At 38.9% G+C, this 20,374-nt stretch overlaps 1 protein-coding gene and 1 long non-coding RNA gene across 3 annotated transcripts in view; one reads left to right on the forward strand and one right to left on the reverse strand.

Annotated features, from left to right (window-relative positions):
- Nucleotides 1-322: 322 nt before the first annotated feature.
- Nucleotides 323-20,374, forward strand: part of LOC111072939 (ETS-like protein pointed) — a 66,172-nt gene continuing 46,120 nt past the window's right edge. The window contains exons 1-3 of the mRNA XM_022365024.2: nucleotides 323-1,073; nucleotides 6,910-7,291; nucleotides 9,830-9,932. Of these exons, the coding sequence (XP_022220716.2) occupies nucleotides 6,923-7,291; nucleotides 9,830-9,932 (472 nt within the window). The 5' untranslated portion in view covers nucleotides 323-1,073; nucleotides 6,910-6,922. The remainder of the gene's footprint in view (nucleotides 1,074-6,909; nucleotides 7,292-9,829; nucleotides 9,933-20,374) is intronic.
- LOC111072942 lies at nucleotides 10,935-11,436 on the reverse strand. 2 transcript variants are annotated; one of them, XR_005967831.1, is made up of 2 exons: nucleotides 11,275-11,436; nucleotides 10,935-11,190 (listed from the first exon to the last, which is right to left on the reverse strand). It is a non-coding gene; the product is annotated as an uncharacterized LOC111072942 (long non-coding RNA). The 2 variants fall into 2 exon arrangements; XR_002607633.2 differs by having other exon boundaries at nucleotides 11,270-11,436.

Genomic DNA, 20,374 nt, shown 5'->3' on the forward strand with positions numbered 1-20,374 from the left:
ATAGTATGTAATACATACCCATACGGACCAACACACACACACACTTATGCATAGTGCAAAATACTCTCGATTTTCGTTTCGTTTTGTTATATTCTGTCGTTATCAGTGGGGGGAAAGAGTGTCCAACAACACTAAGTCTGGGGCGCAGTTGTTGCGCCGCTTCTTCTTCTTCTTGCCTTCTCTCTCTCTCTCTGAGTTTTGCTCTCTCCGCTCACTTGTGGCAGAGAAACGCGTCGGCGTCGCTGTCGCTGTTGCTGCCGGCGTTGCTGCTGCTGTTGCGCCTGTTGCTGCCTCTGCTGCGCCGCACTCTGTTTTTCGCTCTCTTTTGGTTCGGTCGGCGGCAGCACATAACGGTTAAGGTGTTGGAAAAACAAACAAAAACAGTGATCGCGAGTGCAATAATCAAAAATTTCAAAGAAAATCTATCACAAAATCCATATAAAAAGTTTACATAAACAAACCCCTGCCGCAAGATCGGTGGATATACGGTTAAACAAAATAATAATATAAAAAAAATCTATCAAAAAACCACAAAAATCGCTTAAAAATACATCAATCTGTGCGTGAGTGTGTTTCGCGTTTGTTTTTCTGTGTGCGTGGGTCGCACTCCTCTGATCCATTCGATTTGCTCTGTCAACCAACGTTCCTTCTTATAAGCTGAACCTAAATCCGAGGCTCTCGGCTCTCTCTGTGTGTGTGTGTTTCCTTTCGTGCGCTTTGTTTCAGGCACGTAAATCTGTCTCCCTCTCTGTCTCTAACCACGGTTTCGCGTTTACGGGCCCTAATCAACCTGCTGATCCCCTCCAGAGGGTTAAGCACACACACCGACACATACAGCCATAACGAAAGACGGAGAGAGAGAGATAGCTATCCTGCTTCGATCAAGATTATGCGCCTAATTTGAAGCTGTAATTAATTTGAAGATACCCTAATAAAAAGAGTGAACACCACGGAGAAGCGGATAACCAGAGGCAGAGAATAGAGCCGAAGCACACGAAAATTCTACCTTCTACCACATTTTTGAGGGGCGTTTGTCTATACCCGGCGCTATTTTATTAACCCCCCCACCGCCGGTGAGTGTAAAAAGTGTTGAAAAACAGTAGTCCCCCTGTAAACCCTTTTCGAGTGTGCGAGTGTATGAGTGTGTGTGCCTGTTGCCTGTTTTCTTGAATGAATCGGAATTGGAATCGGAGTCTAGGGGGAAAACTGGTTTCCCAGCGCGATCTTAACTATCCGCTCGATTCAGTCCAGGATTGTGCTGCCTATAAAACTCGTTGCTTGCCACAGAATTTGAATTGGTTGTTGCCACCGATTCCGATACTCATGGCTAAGAGCGAGAGAATGACAGTGTATCTGTGTGGACGTACTTCCACAACCCTTGTGGTGGGAACCAGCGATCGAAATTACTACTGTGTTCCTCTTACAGTTTCCGGTCCCGAACCGAACCCATTTTTGATTGCTTTTTTTCTTGGCCATTGATCTGCAACGCGAGCGAGGTTCCCCCAATACCCCAATCCCAAATGTGTGAATGTGATAGAACAAATATATCATTAAAGTGATACTCGTATGGGATTATCATTTGGGAGGAATGCAACAAGAGTTTCGTTTCGGAAAGATCTAACAAGGGTCAAGGGCTATGGGATAATTGGTTCATTCCTGCGGGAATCTATACGAATCATAATTACATTTGATCTTAGCTTCGAACAAATCTCCGGATTAGGGAATCGAATCGGGCAGATCTAACAAGGGGTAGAACAGGGAAAGTACCTCCCATCTTCCATATTTACGATACTTGTTTAATTCATTTTGGGAAAATCTGCCATTGATTACCCCAGACATTTCTATAAATAAAACCATATATCGATAAAGAGTAACCTTGGAGCTTCATTCATTCTTTAGTTATATGTATGTATATGCCTCTATTTTCTTATCGATTCGAAACCCAAATTTCTGGCGATTCCCTCATTTTGTTGTGAATTTTTAAACAAATTATTCTTATCAATGGGCGAAGTCCGTCCCCTTCCCCACCAAAAAAAAGTGATAGATAATGGAAAAAAACCCTCATTAAAAATATGGCAAAGATTTCTCCTAAAAAAATTCGCAAAATAAAGTATATTTTGAATGTGTTATGAACTCAGGCACCTCATTTGAGTGTCAGTTCAATTTTTAGCTCTTAAAAAAAGAGTCGCAAGGTTGTAGAAATCATGGAACTACATCATATCTTAACAGCAGAACCGCGCAAAAAAAAAACCTTATCGCCGCCCCAGACGACACAACGTAGATAACCAAAAAACAAAAACTAGAAGAGAAACAACATGAAAATCGGAGAATACGGAGGGGGGAACATATGTTTTCTCTGGAAAAATAGCAAAAAAAATGGAATATGGGAAGATTCTCTCCCAGTGAAACGTGTATCTGTATCTCAGACGGGTCCCTGGCTGTATCTCTGTGTGTGTCTTGAGTCTGAGTCTGCGTATGGGGCACAGCATCAGCAGCAGCATCTGCTTGAAGGAGGAACAGATTGTAAACGAATATGATCTTTCGATATGGTGCACACACACACCGCTCACACTCCTCCCCCCCTCCCTTTGCTGCACACACAAATAGGGGTGCAATTTTTCGTGTGTGTACGTAACGGTAGAATACATATTTAGTTGCTGTTCTTTTTGTTTTCTTTTTCAATGTCTGCTGAAAAAGGGATGTTAAACGAATGATGATCCTCGCTTTCAAGACGGTACTATGGTACGGGATGGGACGGGACCTGCCTGTGTCTGCGCCTGCGCCTGTGCGCACATGTGTTGCCCTCGAAGAAGATCTCTCTCTCTCTGTCTGTGTATAGTGTATTTGTGTGTGTGTGGCTCTGTTGTATCTGTATCTTGTCTTGGGATCAATCTGTGATCTCTCTGTGCTCTCGAGACTGTCTGCAGAGCAGCAGGTTGATACTTTTAGCATCATCAAAACGTGGCATGGGGCAACGAACGAACTGTGCACTGAACTGTAATTGTATATGTTGGATATTTATGGAAAAAGGATCTTAAAACTGGTCTTCAAAGATCCACAGAGGAAGAGACAGAGAAAGAGAGAGAGAGTGGTAGCAAGGGGCAAAGAAACCTCAATTATGGGAACCACTGATCTTCATGGTTGAAATTATTGATTATAAAATGCATTTACTTAACATTCGTTTATTAAATTTCGTGTTGCACTTGAAAAGAGGTTTCTAGGACCAACAAATATGCTCTCTACCAGTGAGACGTATCACAAACTGTATCTTAAGATCTTTGGCTGTATGTACATTATTTATTTTTTATTTGGAAGGATTAGAACATGAAAGTGTCTCAAGCTTCGACCGAGGGGTGCTGCTGCATGGCGCGCCACACGTATAATGGTCGACAGAGTATGGAATCTTCAAATAAATGCCATACGATTTTAGGATTAGGAATTAAAGACAGTAAAGATTTTTCAATTGCTAAAGAATTTCCATTGAAAAAGCTTTAAATATCCCATGCAACCATCCCCCAAATGATATTACACTTACGAACCCCTTAATGATCTAGTATTTTCTCTGATCTGAAACCAGAAATCCATTTGTGGTGCCAAAAATTATGCCAATTATCTTTTGCGGCCAGGCCAGAGCACTTTAATGCGTCAATAAATTATGTATGTATATATTTTTGGGTGTGTGAAAAATTGCATTTAGTATTTTTACCAAAAACCAAAAACCACAAAATGTAAAATACCACTATCCCCCGGTTCCTTCAATCTATATATATATCTGCCAACACACAAGTAATATCGTATCTATGAGTACTGCGAGTATATTTTTGCTGCATTCGTATGATCTCTGTATTCCACATTGTTCAATCAATGATTTCACTGCGAATGAATGAGAAGGCGGAGTGGCACTCTGTTGCACTCGCTTGTTGATTTTTATTTTATTATCCATTTAAATGTTGATTAACTTAAATTGAGAATGCTAGTGTATATCGTGGATATATCGTATGACATGTGTGTCTTTTGGTACAGATCTCAGGCAACCGCTTCTGGGGACACAGAAAATCAGCAAATCAAATCAAAAATTGATTTCGCAAACTCAAAAGCTGAAATTTATGCAACTGTTTTTCATTTTCGAATACCCTAGAGTAAATGAGGTATATTAGTTATGCCAGAGAGTTTGATTGTAGATGGGACACTGAAGGAGTATACATATAAAGGGTAAATTGTTACATTAACGATTCTATCAATATTTTAATGTTTTTTAAGGGTATTTCAAGCTTCGAGCATGTCCAAAGCAAAGCATTTTCTTTGCTTTTGTTTCAGTTTTAGATCCACAGCGCGAATATGGTGACATTTCATGGGGGATTTACATACATATGTGTGTGTGTGTGTGTGTATGTATATGTATATGTAGATAATTGTAGATAAGGCCACTAGATAACTGTCACCAAAACACAGAAGAAGAAGGATAGCTAGGGGGAGAGAGAGAGCTAGGAAGAGACGAAAACTTTAACTCAACAATCGTCACCGATGCGACAGTTTCTCCACTCCACCCCGAGTATTTGCATAACGTATCTAATTAGACGACCACTTGCCTGCAAGATACTCAGATACTCTCTTTGTAGATCAGCTTACTCAGCTGATATCTATATATTCTATATATGTGCATATTTACATATGTATGTCCGAGTGTATGTAGATATGGGTAAAGTTTTTCCACAAGGTTTCAGAATATTTAAAGATGCTGTTGAGGAATATATATCTACCATTACCATTATTCTATTCAATTCGTGCTGTTTCTTCTGTAAATTGATGAAATAAAATTGGAAAAAGGTTGAAGTGGAATAAGTCTTATGCATCCTAAAAGGTACATTTGTATATCCTTCTTGAAAAATAGGAAGGTATTTTCTTTTCTTTCTATATTCCATTAGTACCAATAAAATCCTTTCATCATTCGATTTTGTAAATATGGATGATGTATTGGCATGGACTTTTCAGGCCTCCTAGCATTACCTCTAAAAATGCCATTAAACTTTGTATATAATATCAAATCACATTTTAAATAGAATATATTTTAGATATGTAAATAAAACCAAAATACATTAAACCTAATGGTTCTACATTAGTATTCAGTCATTCAGAACCTCATTATAAAGTACTTACTATAAATTTAAAGACTTGTTTGTGAATTTCAAAATTTGAACTCAAATTTTCCACAAATAAAACAAAGAACAGATTATGCATATTTTCCACAAACTAATAAATCATTTAGAATCTTTTTTGGTCAGCAACACTGGAAAAGCGAGAAAGGAATGGCATTAGTTTTTGAACTTTTTATAGAGCAAAAAACGTTGCTCACTTCAGAATCCACTTGCATTTTATCGCATGTTCTGTGCCCCCGTTTTCGGTATTACTTTTTCCTTCACTTTGTTTATCACTAAAACGTTTTTATCAGTCGGAAGGCGTACTTGTATTTAATGTAAATATACTCGTAATTTTTAATGCGTAATTTACTGCGATTTATCTCGGTGGCAACGGGGAACCGTAATTTATATTTATTTATAGTGGAGCATCAGCATCCAGCATCAGTAAGGAATACCAGAGCCCCTACTGGGGCTCTGTCGGGGCCCTGCTGGGGCCTTGAGAAGTGTAAGAAACCCAAAATAAAGATGGGAGTGTGACAGAAACCCTCATAAGAACCCGAACTCGAACCCTCATGTGTGCTTTGGAGATTTAATTTGTTCTTTTCTTGGTGGTGGCTTATCTCTGCTCCAGCACTTCCGTTTGATAAAAATTCCCTACGAATTTATTATTCTTTTCGGATTTGGATTTAAGTTTTGTCCATTGTTGTGGGATGATGAATAATGGAAGATAGAGTAGACTTAGAGAAGAAAAGGAAAATGGGAATCGCGAGAATAATTGTAGGAGATGTTTTTTCTCTCGTTATCCTTCGCTCTCTCCCAGAGCGGCTTAGCAGGCAAAGTGTGGGTTTTAATGTACGCTCTCGCCGAAAGGTGATTTTTATTGCATGTACTCGAAATGTACTCGAAAAGAGAGTGTCTCTTTCTCTCCTTAACTATCTTTCTCCAAGTGCGACTTTTAATTGAAAAAAATTAAAGTCTAAGTATTATTAAAAACTATTCTTTAGTTGAAGAACTCTAAAAATAGAAGGAAGTTCTATTGAGAATCATAAAAACAGCTCCCGTAGAAACCACAGAACAGAGCAAAAGCTGAAGGGTGAAATCTGTTTAGCCTAAAATCTGAACACATGGAATATATCGTATAAAGAACGAAAAGAAGATCTATCTCCGTGTGATGTGTTCTCCTGTCTATCTGCTTGATCTCTCTCTCTCTCTGTCTTTGTCGTACTTCAAAGTAATTTTTCATGTTTTTTTTTCTGTTTTGAATGAGTTCCCAAATCCCCAAACAACATCATAATCATCCGCTGTTAGGCCCGAGTAAATATTTGACAACTCTAAAGAGACAGAACTCTAAAGAGGAGAACCCATTAGAAATATATATATATTGAAAAACCCTTTGGGTAACCGCCTTACAACCCATAGAATATATGCCATGGTTGGATGCTGTTTAAATATCAGACCAAAAGTGTGCTCATGGGCGGTACCTTTTGTTGTGGCTCTGTGTGCACCTCAAAAGGAGGCGGCCTTTGATGTTGCAAAAGTGTCATAATTTGTTGAATAAACAAAGAGAGAGAGAGAAAGAGAGACAGCACGAAGCGAAGGTGCGAACGGGAGGTGTGAACGAGGTCCAATAAAAATTACTGCTAAATGGCTCGATAATTGTGCCGATAATTGCCATCCATTTGTGGCACTCATTTTCCGCTTTTCCATTTGCATTGATTTGTTTACTAATTTCCCCTTTTTCCATTTTCCGTTTTCCTTTTTCCCTTTTCAGATGCCTTCACAATATGGAATTGGCGATATGTAAAACAGATCTATCTGCCACAAAGTTTATGCTGCCACCACCAGCGTTGCCCCCCGCATCCAACACCATTGCCACAGGAGGAGGAGCCGCCGCAGGTGGAACACACGCTTCGTCGTCCGTTGCACAGTTTTCCTTTCCCCACAACCTCAACGAACTGTTCAACGGCTTCAACGCTGGTCATCTGTTCAAATCGCAGCCAAATAGCAGCAGCCACAACACTTTGTGCCACAATTCCACCACAGTCAGCATTCATCCATCGGTGGTGCCATCGATTTTGAATAGCAATAACTCCAACAGCAACATGAGGCTCAAGAAGAACCGAAAGGTTACATTTATAACGAGTTTAGTGGCGGTAAGGCATTGCATTTTAAAGGGACATCCCTATTAATCTCTTTTCTTTATTATATTCGAAACAAAATTATTCTGTACTGTTAGGACATACTGGGAGAGAGGAGAAGCGTAAAAATAATAGTATTTGAATGACTGGATAAGGTATATGTACCTTATAATTAGATTTACATTTTTATTAGATTTTTATTGGAAAAAGATCATAATAAACATTGCTTGATCAGATTTGTTCAGATTTAAAGCCAATTCTCTTGAAGAATCTCAAGAGGAAAACTTGTTAGGTCCCAGATCATTCCAGATCTCAAGATCTCGTTAAGCAAACACTCGATGAGCGATGATCCATTGATTTCTAACTCTCCAAGGACTTTCACGTAGAGCTGCTGCTGATCGATGGCTGCATAAATTCTATAATTTCTATATATAAACGTTTCTGTCGCTGATCGATCGATAGCCTGTCTTTCTGTCTGTCCATCGTTTTCTATGCCACTTTGACAGCCTCGACTGCATCGATCGATGACAGCGCGAGAGAGAGAGACCTCAATCCGGAATGCAAAACACGTCGAAGCGAGCGGATTCTAAATTTGGTTAACGAAACGCAAACGCAATTATTATGTATTATGCTTTTTGCTTTTTATTCAACACCCTTTAAATATTTATTACCGAACGATCCAACGATCCAGCGGCTCTTCTCTGGGTGATATCTATCTTCAAAGCGTGGAGGAAAGGGTGTAATAAAGTCGTGTCTACGGCATTCAAAGGCGCAATTCTATTGTGTAAACAATCTATTGTCAGAGAGTAAATGTGTCTGCTATAAAAGCCAGAAGCGTGCCACTTAATTTATGACGCATCTTGCGATAGAAATGATTGACAAAAGGCCGCCCATACCGATCGTTCGAAGGAACTAAAAACCTCTGGAACAATGGTTATGTGTAGGGCTTCCCATTGGGACATTCTTTCTCGGCTCCAGCTGATCTTTTGAGGATCGTTTCAGTGCCTGCGGTTCAGCGCATATCCGCTGAACCGTTGACCACTTTCATCCGGTCCGTGACCCCAAAGGCCTGACGATCCTTTCTCTCAGGACATGCCCTATGTGCAGTCGCTTGGAAAATGCCCAGCCCACAATGTAATCCGATCTCTATCATGTCTGGGTAGCAGCAGCAGCAGCAGAAAAAGTCTTCTTGGGTTTCCATTTCGAAACGTAACTGAAGCTTAAAACCAAAAGAGCACTTTTTATGGGACATGTGGGGTGGGGCCATTCAGGAGAGCCCCCGAATTGAGTTCCAAATCGAAATTCGTGTGTGATACACACATTTCATTTGACTATTCTGACCTCCATTATCATTAAGCGACGACACAGTGGGACCTCTCCCTGGATCGCCGCTCTATATGGAAGTCAAACGTACAATTCAATTTATTAGAACGAGATCTCTCAGGGCAGAGGGGAGGGGAGAGATCTCTCAGCTCTGCTGTGGACATTGGGGCAGTCCACAGAGGCACCCGTCAATTGCTGGCAATCTATTCCATGTTCTGGGGCTGGCTCTGATTACTCGAGCCCCCTGGTTACACTTTTCGGAGAGAGAGAGAGAGCGAGAGAGCGAGATGGTAAGGAGGGAACATATGCACATTTATTTTGTAATTGGGTAAAAGTGGCTTGTTTATAAATATGTACAAACACACAGCACACAAACAATAATTTGGATGGCGGGAGGGAGGCCTTGTTGTGGATTTAATCATTGTATGACAGATATTACACGGAGTGAGAGAGGGTACCTACATATACATATACTAAAAATAAAGATAAATAGATGTAAGTATGATCTACAAGACGGAACGGGGGAGATCTTGCTTAAAGGTATTAAGGTAGACTCTGTGAATAAATGTCCAAAAGATTATAATATTTTTAAAGAAATGAGATGATGATCTTTGTAAAGATAATGATCATATGGAAGAAGCAGAAGGAAGAAAGGAAATAAGATTTGAAAATTATCTGGAAAAGTAATTATCTTGTGGAACAAATGATCTAAGGCTGATGATACTATTGAAGAAAAGGAAGGCACATGATGAGCTTCTGAAGGAAGTTCCTGGAAAGGGGAAGATCTTGCTGAGAATTGATCTATAGATTATGTTCGAAAACATATTTTTCACTGTAATTAGAACATTTAATGTTTAGATTACATATTGGAAATGGAAAAACATGAAATATATTATGGAAATGCAATGGTAAGATCATTAGAGACCACTGAAAAAGACGAACCCCAACTCTCTCTCTCCCAGTGTGTCTTGGTAATTTAAACATCATGAAATAGTTCATAGCAAATGAATGGTATAATTTGTAGAGATGGCAGAAAGGGATCGCAAGCTCTTTGTCTCTCTTTCGACCTTTTTTTTCAAGGGTGGAAATTTAATTTGATTTTCATTATTTGTTTTGTTAAATTTCGTAGCATATTCAATCGGTTGCACTTAAACTTTAAGCTCTCTCAAGTCTCTGATCTAAACGTTTCCCCTTATATAACCTTTCACTCTCCATTTTTGTCTATTCCAGTCGAAAAACATATTCATCAAAGAGGAGCCCATCAACGGGTGCAAGGATCTGCCGCGTACAATCTGCAGTTTATCGGATATTTCAGATCATGAAGCCTCCTTGGGTGAGTACACTAGAAACCATCCAAATATCATTTTACGGATTGTGCACGATGACACACTTCCAGAAAAGAAACCCCAATTGCAATATCTTGTACTACTTCATTTATTTGATTTGTATTATTATGTCTCTGGTGTTGCTTTTCATTTTGTTTGTTGAATGGAATTTTGTGGTCTTTGTGGGCTCCAATTTGATAACAGATTTCCAAGAATTCCGTACTCCGTAATAATTGAAGAGCAAAATGTCGTTGAAGAGCTGGCTGCGAATGCGAATGTTCAACAATTATATGGTTGGGGCGCGATTCGTTATGGCCCTATCTTTTGCCACAAGCACAGCAATATACATACATACATTCATTATATATACATGTGTACAATATATTTGTTCATGGAAGAGCATTGCTCTAGTTCTGTGCTTTTCTTTACATGTGTTATAGGGTATTGAGCCATCATTAGTCATTGTTCTCAGTGTCCATTTGGCATTTCCCACGCTTATATAATCTGGATGATGGAATATACTGTTTGATCTTGGGTTTTATAAACTCTAGAGCTATCCAATTTGATATTTAGATACATTTTATAAAAATAAACAATCTAAAACTATAAACTTTAGATGTTTATACTAAAAATGTACTAAAATTGTCTTGAAATAAAATAAAATTAAAATATATAAAATTTTAGATGCTAAATGGAAATGATATATATATTTCTTAGGATACATATATCATAGTCGAAAACCTTTTTGCTTGCGACTGTTATTATTATTTTGTTTTGCCTTTTGAACCGCCCGATAAGAAAGGCGCTGACATACAGACAGAGAGAAATGCAGAACTATAGAACGAGAGAGAGCCAAAATTATTTGGCGATAAGATAATGCTACACAGCAAAAAAAAAACAAAAAACAAAAAAGCGTGTGGCTTGAAAGAATCCACAAAAAAATAAGGAAAAGATACGAGTATTGTTTTGCAGACGGATTGTTCTAGCACCATAACACATGATATACTATGTATGGATTGTACTTATGTATTGTATTGTATGTACTATTATTTATTATATGTATGAATGAAAAAATGTACATAATTATCGGTAGCATTTCGCATAGATTTCTGTGAAAAGTCACGTCGTTTGTTTCCGGTTGTTGCGCGCCCAGCCCAGCCCAGTGTTCCTCCTTCCTCACAAAATCCGGCAAATTGCCAAGAGAGAGAACTTACATTCATTTGCCCAATCATTTGCTCTTTCATTCATTCATTCATTCATTCACTCCTTTGTGAAAGAAAAAAAAGAATACATTTGCATTTGAAAAAGCACGAAATAAATATCTGAATAATATGCAGGGGGCTACCTTACTTTGTACTCCTCCCTATGCTCTTCCCATTCAACTTCTGCTGCTGTCAATCAGACAATACGTCAATCAGTCACTCACTCACGCAGTCTTTTTCAGGCAGTCCCTACATCCACCCAACCAGCCGTTTGTCAGTCCACTGATCGTATACGTAATGTGACAAAACATTGTCGCTGTTATACCCCTTGAAGAGAGATATAGAAGGGTGTTATGATTTGTAAAACAGAAAGATCGGACGACTTCTATTTTAAATAGCAATTAAAACCTAAAAGAAACCTGTAAATTTGATTTGATTTATTATTTCATAAATCTGTTTTATATTAGATTCAAAATATCCCGAAATAATACGACCTTTGGCTTGTGGGAACATTTGTACAGCGAACCAATGTAGATTGTGGGGGGGCTAACCAAAATAAGAATGATTGGATTTTAAAGAGTATCAAAAACCTCGACGTCTCTCCCCAGAGCTACTCTTTCTTTTTACGCTGTTGTTGTTCTTGCTTTTGCTGCCACGCTTTGACATGTGTCTACTATACTTCATCTATTACACAGATACACACATACATATGCAGATCTATCTATGTATGTATATCTGCTTGTATCGGACAGCGTTTTATGGTAATTTGTTATGCATCTTTTGCCCTGATGTTTGCTGTTTTTTTGCTGCCAAAGCGAGGGAACAATGTACCGAACAAATATGTGTTAATAATGAGAAATTCTTGCGATTCGATAATAATAATACTAAATACTGGGAAAGTACTTGTACTGTATTTTATGAGTAACACTTATGGCAAAACTCCACTCCAAAGTCGTAAGTAGAGTCCGAAGGCACTTCTCCCTCGACAATACTCGTATCTATAATTTTACTGAGAATTAAAGTTTTAACGAGTTTAATCTCTTCAATATTCCCAAGAGTTTCTAAAGAACTTTGTGAAGAGATTAAAATTATTCAAGGAGCTATTCTCATTTCTTTTCATGCCTCTCTCTTAGTAAAATATATATAAATATATATCTTTGGACTTAAAATATTTACTTGAACTATTATCATCAATTAAGATCATATTCCATATATCCTGATCTTCCAATCCATCGGAACTGGAGCAGTGGGGAATCATTTTTTCATCATAAATCTATGAAAATGTATCTGTATCTTTGTTGTATCTGTGCCATGACACACATCAGGCCACATGAGGCACAAAGCCTACTGCCAGCTGTAGCCTCCTCAGGGTAAAAACCATTTTAGTGCTGTTTTAATGTTTATAGAAAAAAAAACATCTTGGGGATAGACTGGAAAGAAAGGAACGGAACCCGAACTCGTAACGAACCCCCCAAAAAAATAAACGTAAAAAGTATTTATGTACAATATTTATGTCTTATCGCTGCGTAGAGATCAACAAAAGCGCAAACACAATTTCAATGTCAACGCAGCGACAAAAGCAGCAACAACAACAAAAACACAAGACTAAAAGTCAGTGCCCAACTAAATATATGTACAAATACATACATATGTATGTATGAACATATAGTGCTATATATATATATAGAAAATATGCTCGTGCTCTCTCTTACACACATCTGTAGAAGCACAGGAGTTCCCTTACTCGTTGCGTCGCTAGAAGAGATCGCCGACCATAAAATGGCAACAGAAAAGGGGAATAAAACGATATAGAGACCTTGGGGATACCCTATATTTGTATGTAATTGGAAAGAAAAGAACATTATATTGTTTACTTTCAGTTTGAGAGGAAAATGTGTGACATTTCCTTGCTTTTCATTGCTGGAAAGTAGAAAAAAAAATATTTCACTCTGGTATCTGGTCGAAGCCAGCACCTGTTACATACCTTGCCGTAAATAAAATATACCCTTGTTATCTACAAGTGCAGGGCATTGAAATCACTAAAACAAAAAACATGCAAAAACGGCGACAACTGCGCAGATGCTGCCCAAAGAGATGGTGAAGGAGGAGGGGGAGGAGACCCCTCTTCAATGGGCATGGGATAAAAAAAAGGGGGGAACATCAGTCAGAAGAAAACGAAAAAGAGGCTGATGAAGAGGGAGAGCCTGAAGAGGAGCAAGAGGCGCAGTCACGTACATTTAGTTTACATTTTTGTGGATAAAAGATACGGACAGGGCTGCCCTTATTTTAATTATATACACATACACACACAATACACTCACGAATGTACATACGTATGTATGTATGCATTTTGTATATATCACCACACACACACACACACACACACAAATATATGTACTAGCTGTCCGCGCTTTAATCATCTCTCATTAATCATAAACTTTGAAAATAACCACAAAAAAAAAAACAAGGAAAAAAGAAACAAATAAATAAAGCAAATTAAATCTTTTTTGTCTTATTAAATATGGCCTAAGATTTGTATGAAAATAATATTATAAAAATGCTTTGAACGAGCGCCAACATCGGAGAGAGGGATCCAAAATCTTAAAGAGAGCAACAGCAGCAGCAGCAGCAGAGAGAACGAACCGCAGTCAGAGAGCGATCTGCTCTGCCAACGCTAACGTCGACGTCGCTGCCTGCGCCCCACAACTTTCATTCATTTTGGCGCTCATTTCATTCATCCTATTGCTGCCGGCGTCGCAGCCAGCATTAGCTTCAAAGCGCGCGCTCTCTCTCTCTCTCTTTCAGATTCTCTCAGCCAGAAAACACGTTCGTTTTCATTCATACTCGCACAAAACAAAAAACGTTTGTTGGTTCTGTTTTTGCTGTTGTGGAACGGGGGGGGTACGTACCGATCGCCTTACGGCTTTGAAATGCAGTTGATGAATGATTTAGGGGGGGATGCATGTATGATGGGGATCCAGCGACTGGATCTTGTTTCTTGTCTCTTCTCGCTCTCGCTTTCTTAATCTTCCTCTTTTGCTGCTGTCGTTGGATCTTGATGTTTGTTTCCTTCCTTTTATTTTGCGTGCTCCATTCCGCACTTTTGCTCCTCTTCCTCTCTGTGTTCTGCTTGTGCCTAAGTTCCTGCAAACCGGCTTTGTCTTTTGGGTTCGTCTTGGAGTCTTTTATCTCTGTTTCTGCGGCATGCTTCTCCTCCTCTGCTGTCTTTGCTTGTGCTGCTCCTCTGTCTCTGCCGCTGTCCGTGGGCGCGTCGCTGACTTGTAGCTCAGCTTTGACTGCGACTGCAATCCGTTGTTGCTTTCGATACCCTGAAAAAGAAAGGGTATATATTGTATTGACTTGTGGCTTGACAAGCACTGTCGAGTCGAGTCTTAGGTCTTTTCTTATATCATAGATTGGTACCCTAGAGATGGGATGACAGTATAAAGTATCTTGCATTTGTTTTTAAATCTGAACATTTTGATTAAATTACCTCATTCATAATGATCCCTTAAATGTGATTAGTATTCTGTGATTGTTTCATAGGCTCTATCGATATTCCAGGGTATCTAACAGTTGTGTACCCAAAATCTAGTTTTCCTTTTTTGTTTGCTTGTGTATTTATTTTGATTTTTAAAGTTGCCTTCTTCGCTTTATTTATTCATAATTTGAACTCTCCCGCCTTGCCTGTGTCTTCCCCCGCTTCCATGCCTTTCCCCCGCCTTTTCTTATGCGCTCCAGCTCCCCATTCCCCCCCTCGAAAAACGCACAATTTGTTGCCAGCTGGAAATGGAGCTGGAAAACGAGTTGCCAACACAACAACACACACAAATAATCCACACACTTGCTCTCTCGTGTTTCTTTTCTGATTTAAGTTTTTTGTTTTAATATAAGTTTTTTTCATACCTTTCAAATTTTCATGTTCACAGATCTTTTTAATTTTTTTTCTGCTTCTCTGTTTCGTTTGGGTATCCACTTCTTCTTTCTCTCCACTTCTTGTGGTTGTCTCTTTCGTGGAATTGGTGCGTTAACAACTTTTGTAGTTGCTGTTGTTGTTGTTCTACAATTTTTCATTCATTCATTCAGTCATTTGTTCGTTCATTCATACAAATCTACATACAGGAGTAAGTGTGCGTCTGTGTGTGTGTGTGTTTGTGTGTACATCTCGCCTGTTTTTCGTTTCATATTTTGTATGCACAAGGCGTATGCTGTGTGGGGTGGGGCATTTCTTTACAGGGAGCTTCTATTCTATGAAGTATTTCACCGACTCATTCTGGAGTGTCTTCGGGTCGTTCTTTCTTTCTGGTCTCCATTACCTTACCCTCTTTTTAACACATCTTGCCTGTGCATATGCCACTTTGTATTCACTTACTATTTTTGGGGATCTTTTCGTTTGCGTTTTGTTTGCTTTGCTGTTGTTGCTCTTTTTTCTTTAGTTCTCTGTGCGCGTGTGTGCGTGTGTGTTTGTGTGTTTTGCCTTATTCTGCTTTATTCATTCATAAAAATTTTTACAGCTCCAGCCGTTGATTTTGCTGTTCGTTATTGTTGTTTTTGTTGTTGTTTCGCTGAAAATTAATTGCTTGAGAACTTTTGATTTATTTGCATTTTTGTTTTTGTTTTTTTTTTTTGTGTGCGGAGTGGGGGGAGGCTTATAATTTTTATTGTTGTATAATTTCATGATTGCATTATTCGATCGGAAATTGCATATTGAAGGAATAGGAAAAAATATATGTATGTATCGCATGCACGATGAATGACGGTACAGTAAAAGCTCTCTTGGGTGGACAGGCCACAGATTAGATGGGATTGTCCATGGGATTGTCCACTTTTCTTTACCTGAGTGTGTCAGTGCCTTGTCTGCCGAGGTGTCTGCTTGAGGGATTTTCCACCAAATTCCCATTGGATGGAAGTTCTTATGGTTGCATAATTTAGACGCATTATAAAAATACTCTCTAAATAAATCTAAATCTTATCTCCTTCTAGAAGTTCTCTTGGGGGACAGTACCCTCTGGAAATCTTATCGCCCTGAAGTAGTTCCGCACTAATCTGTATTCCATTTCCTCTATTCTATGCTTCTTTACTCTATTCTCTTTTGCTCTCTTTGCATATGTAAATCGTTAACAAAAGGCAAATAAAAAAACAATAAACTGTTTGGAGCATCATCTCTGGGGTTATATCTAATCACTTTACTCCCCTCAAAACCTTGTTGTTTTTTCTCTCTGTGTAGAACGGATGTATCCCGCTTGTTTCTCTCTGTGTAGAACGGATGTGTCTAAATTGAGAGCATCCCATGGACAAATTAGCAGCATTTGTTGTTCTTTCTTTCTCCGTCTCTCTCTCTGTGGGTTTTGTTGTTATTGTTGTTCCGTTGTAAAAAGCCCAGCACATGGCTAATCAGCACGATCCGAAAAAGAGTGAGATATATTGTAGGGGAAGACCTACAGACACAGAGAAAGGGAGAGCGAGATCGAGAAACCCCTGACAAAGCACAAAAATCAGAGAAAATTCATAAGTTCTCAGGTAACCCTCGAACAACAGACGCGTGCGACCTTCACCAATTTGAACTTTACCAAAAAAAAAAAAACTTACTTTTTTCCAATTTGTTTCTACTTGCTTCCCACTCCATACGTAAACCCCATGCCAAAGAAGAGGCACAAAACGAGAGAGAGAGCCAATATTTGTGGCTGCCTGATAAGGGGCCCCTCGATTTCGTTATCTAAAAGGGTGGTGGTGGTGGTGCAGAAGTGGTGGCACGGAGGGCACTTCAATATTATAATGCACTTAGCCTACACCTTGAAAGATCGAGCCTGCGACAAAAAATAACAATAATATGTGTGCTGGGGGTGAAGTGGTTTACAAAGAGGAAAGGCAACGAAAGGGGGAAATTAAAAAAAATTAAAACACATTTAATTTATAATTAAAAAAGTTTTTTTTTTTTCGTTTGATTAATTTCATTCTATTTTATGAATAAATAGTGTACATATTGTACATTTTGGTCCACAGATAAGAGCTGGTAAAAACCCAGCATTATCAGATAGTTTATTTATTTTGAATTCTGAATATTCAACCTTCAACTGACACCTTCACTGGCAACTTCCAGTGCCAGCTGCTCCAGGCCATTATTGCCTGGCCAAACGTTGGCGTTGTGTCACCAGAGCATTCGAACTTCGCGCCCATTTCTACAGCTGAATATCTGTTTCATGGCGGCTAGCCTTTGTCAGAGACAGAAAACATGAATTGGCACTCTGACACAAGCTGAAATATATGAAACTGTAATGTAAAAACTGAAGTTCCAACTATGACATCAGGGAGCGCCACTGCGTCGCCATCTACATGGTAGAAAATCGTCTGGCGCTGTATGTTCCAGAAAGTCGAATTTAATTAATTAATTTCATGCGTCTAGTCAACTCTATGTCGAACGTTGAATTATTCTTGAGTCCTTGACATTCATGGAAAGGGTTTCCCTCCTCCCAACCACTAGGAATCATAACTGTGTGGACTTGTGACGCTCGCTTTGAAAGAAATATGTCATCTTTACGAAAAAGGAAAGAACATTAGGATCTGTAAGATGGTCTTCCCTTTGATACCCACTCCACTGTGCTCTGCAAAGCTCTCAATCGACTCATTGGCATTATCGGACTTTGTACGTCCTGGCGACAGAGGCCTTTGCTGATTGGTTGTGGCTTTGATTTGATGAAGGATAAAACTAATTGTGATATTTTTTAAAATGATTTGAACTAGTTTTTTAGCTTATTTTCTCAATCTGGAATTAATGAAATAACCCAATCAACTTTCAATAAATATTTAATTTCTACCATAAAAATAATTGTATTATATCTACATATATTTTATGCATAATATCGCAACCTGAAGGCCATTAAAATATTTGCCTTTTGTTTCCTAACCCTGAAAGGCAGAAATTATGTCCAAAATAAACTCTAGCGCGTGCCATCTAGCAAATTAATTTTATAATTTAGACAAATGCTTAAAGGAAAAGTTTCAAAATAACACAAAATCAATTAGAGCCCATTTTAGGATAAATTCAATTAATCATAAATACCAAATATGGACCACAGCACAGCAGAGCACAGATCAAAGATATAAGATACAATCGTATCTAAAAGGAAATGTCTGAAATCCCATTAGGAAATGCTGCAAAACAAATATGAATCAATTAATGCAACAAAAGGCAACCTGTCCACGAAGCAGACTCTGAGATACTTACACACACACTCACACACACACACACACACGCAGAGAGATACAGATACATAGATACACAGCTACTTGTATCCAGATTAGACGGCAACAAATTGCGGCATGTGTGGAAACCCGTTCTTGGGACAGCTTCAATTGCATTTGGATGATTTACCAACCGTCGGACGGACCAATTGATAATCGCAATCGCTGAGAAATTGAATCATATACAGCACGGGACGGGACGAGACGAGACACACACGCAGGATAGGAACCGATCACCCCGATCCATATTTATGGATCGTAAGAGAACACCTGCCACAAACATAATTTTCCAGTTGTCTGCCTACTCGATGCAAAAGTTTTCCAGGAGTAGTCATAGCCATAGTCCATCCATCCATCCATCCATCGATCGATGATCATCAATTGAAGCGTGTCCGCCGACTTGGCCGGTCGCCGCTCTTTTGGCCAATTTATCGCTGCTGTTGCCGGCTCTCCTCTCCTCTCCTCTCTTCCAACATCAACCCCTTTTTGGCCTGGCCAATTGATAATTTAACGCTTCAATTGGCCCAAAAAACAATAGGCCCTATGACTTATTCGTATTGTCTTGGCCCATTGCCTTTTGGGCCTCCCCCCACCACTCATTTTTCTGCCCTGTCATAATTTGTTCAGCATTTTCAAATTAAAGTTTAAGCTGAACATTTCCCCTACTCCTCCCCTTCCTCCCTTCGACTGCTTCTTGGTCGTAACGCCTAATGGGTTTTCTCTCTCTCTCTCTCTGTGTATTTTTAATGCCTTTTCTGCAATTGTCATTTGAATTAAAAGCCATTTCGTTGCGGCACTTTTAACTCTCTTTGCCTCTTGAATGCGTTTTTAGATCGTGTCACCTGTTTGCTTTTAAGAGCAGAAGGTTGTCTAAAAGTTCATTAGGCCTCCCCTAGATGGTGTTTGGCGAGTGGAAATTAATAGAAATCGAAGAAGGAGGATGTTTAATTAAATGTATACTCAAATATTGAAGAATTTTAATTGATTTTGTGGAAAATAGAACAACCTTAATGTTGGTTTATGTTTTTAGATATTAAAATTCTAATATTCCCTTGGTATTGTTTTAGTTTTAATTTCAACTTCTTCATTGGAATTTCTAATACAATCATGACATGTTTTGAATGTAGCAGGAAGCCAAAGAAACTAGATTAACCTACGTAACAGAATACTAGAGGAACTTTTGGATCAATATGTTCCCTTAAAATATCAAATTGTTCTTCTAATTTTTCCCACAATTCTATAGAAAGTGGAATCATCCATCAGAATTAATCGCTAAGTTTTTGATTAAAATCATAGTCCATGGATAATTCTAGCATAATATATATCCAATAAATATCCAAACAGAAAGTTTTATATCCCTGATCTCATGCCATAACTTTCCATCAGAGAAAGAGATTTTCGTGATGTATGAATAGACTTGAAATCTATTCGAAGATCTATATAAAATATCATCCCATCCCCCAACCCCTTATTCTCTTTTGTGATTCCCCTCTCCCATTTTCGATCTTCACAAACAATTTGTCGGCTCTGGCGCTTTTGTGTCTATTCAGACCAGAGAATTCTCTAAACAAAAACAATCGATAAATTCTCATAGAAGATTGCTGCAAGTGGCAAGTGGCAGAAGGGGGCATGTGGCATGAGGCAGGGGCACCGTAATCCGTGGATAGCGCCATTCGCACAGTGGGTTACCTTTGATGCCGAACGCAATTTATCAACGAATTTTATTGAGTGTTTTTCTACTGTTGTGTTTCGTGTTTCGTGTGCCATTAGCTGTGCTGCCTGCCTGTTGCTTGCATTTGAAATCCGCGCCGCCTCTGACGCTGACCATAACACCTACCGATCCACCCATCCACCTATCCTACCCATCCACCGATTCACGGATCGTAATTGTATCGAATTCCGAACGGAACGGATTGGATTGTAGGATTGGGTGGGGGGATCACTTGTGTGTGACTGGAACATAAATTTGTTTGTACAAGGAAAATATATTTATATAAGTACTGTGA

The sequence above is a fragment of the Drosophila obscura genome, unplaced genomic scaffold, assembly GCF_018151105.1.
Source record: "Drosophila obscura isolate BZ-5 IFL unplaced genomic scaffold, ASM1815110v1 contig_192, whole genome shotgun sequence".
Classification (NCBI taxonomy): Eukaryota; Metazoa; Arthropoda; class Insecta; order Diptera; family Drosophilidae; genus Drosophila; species Drosophila obscura.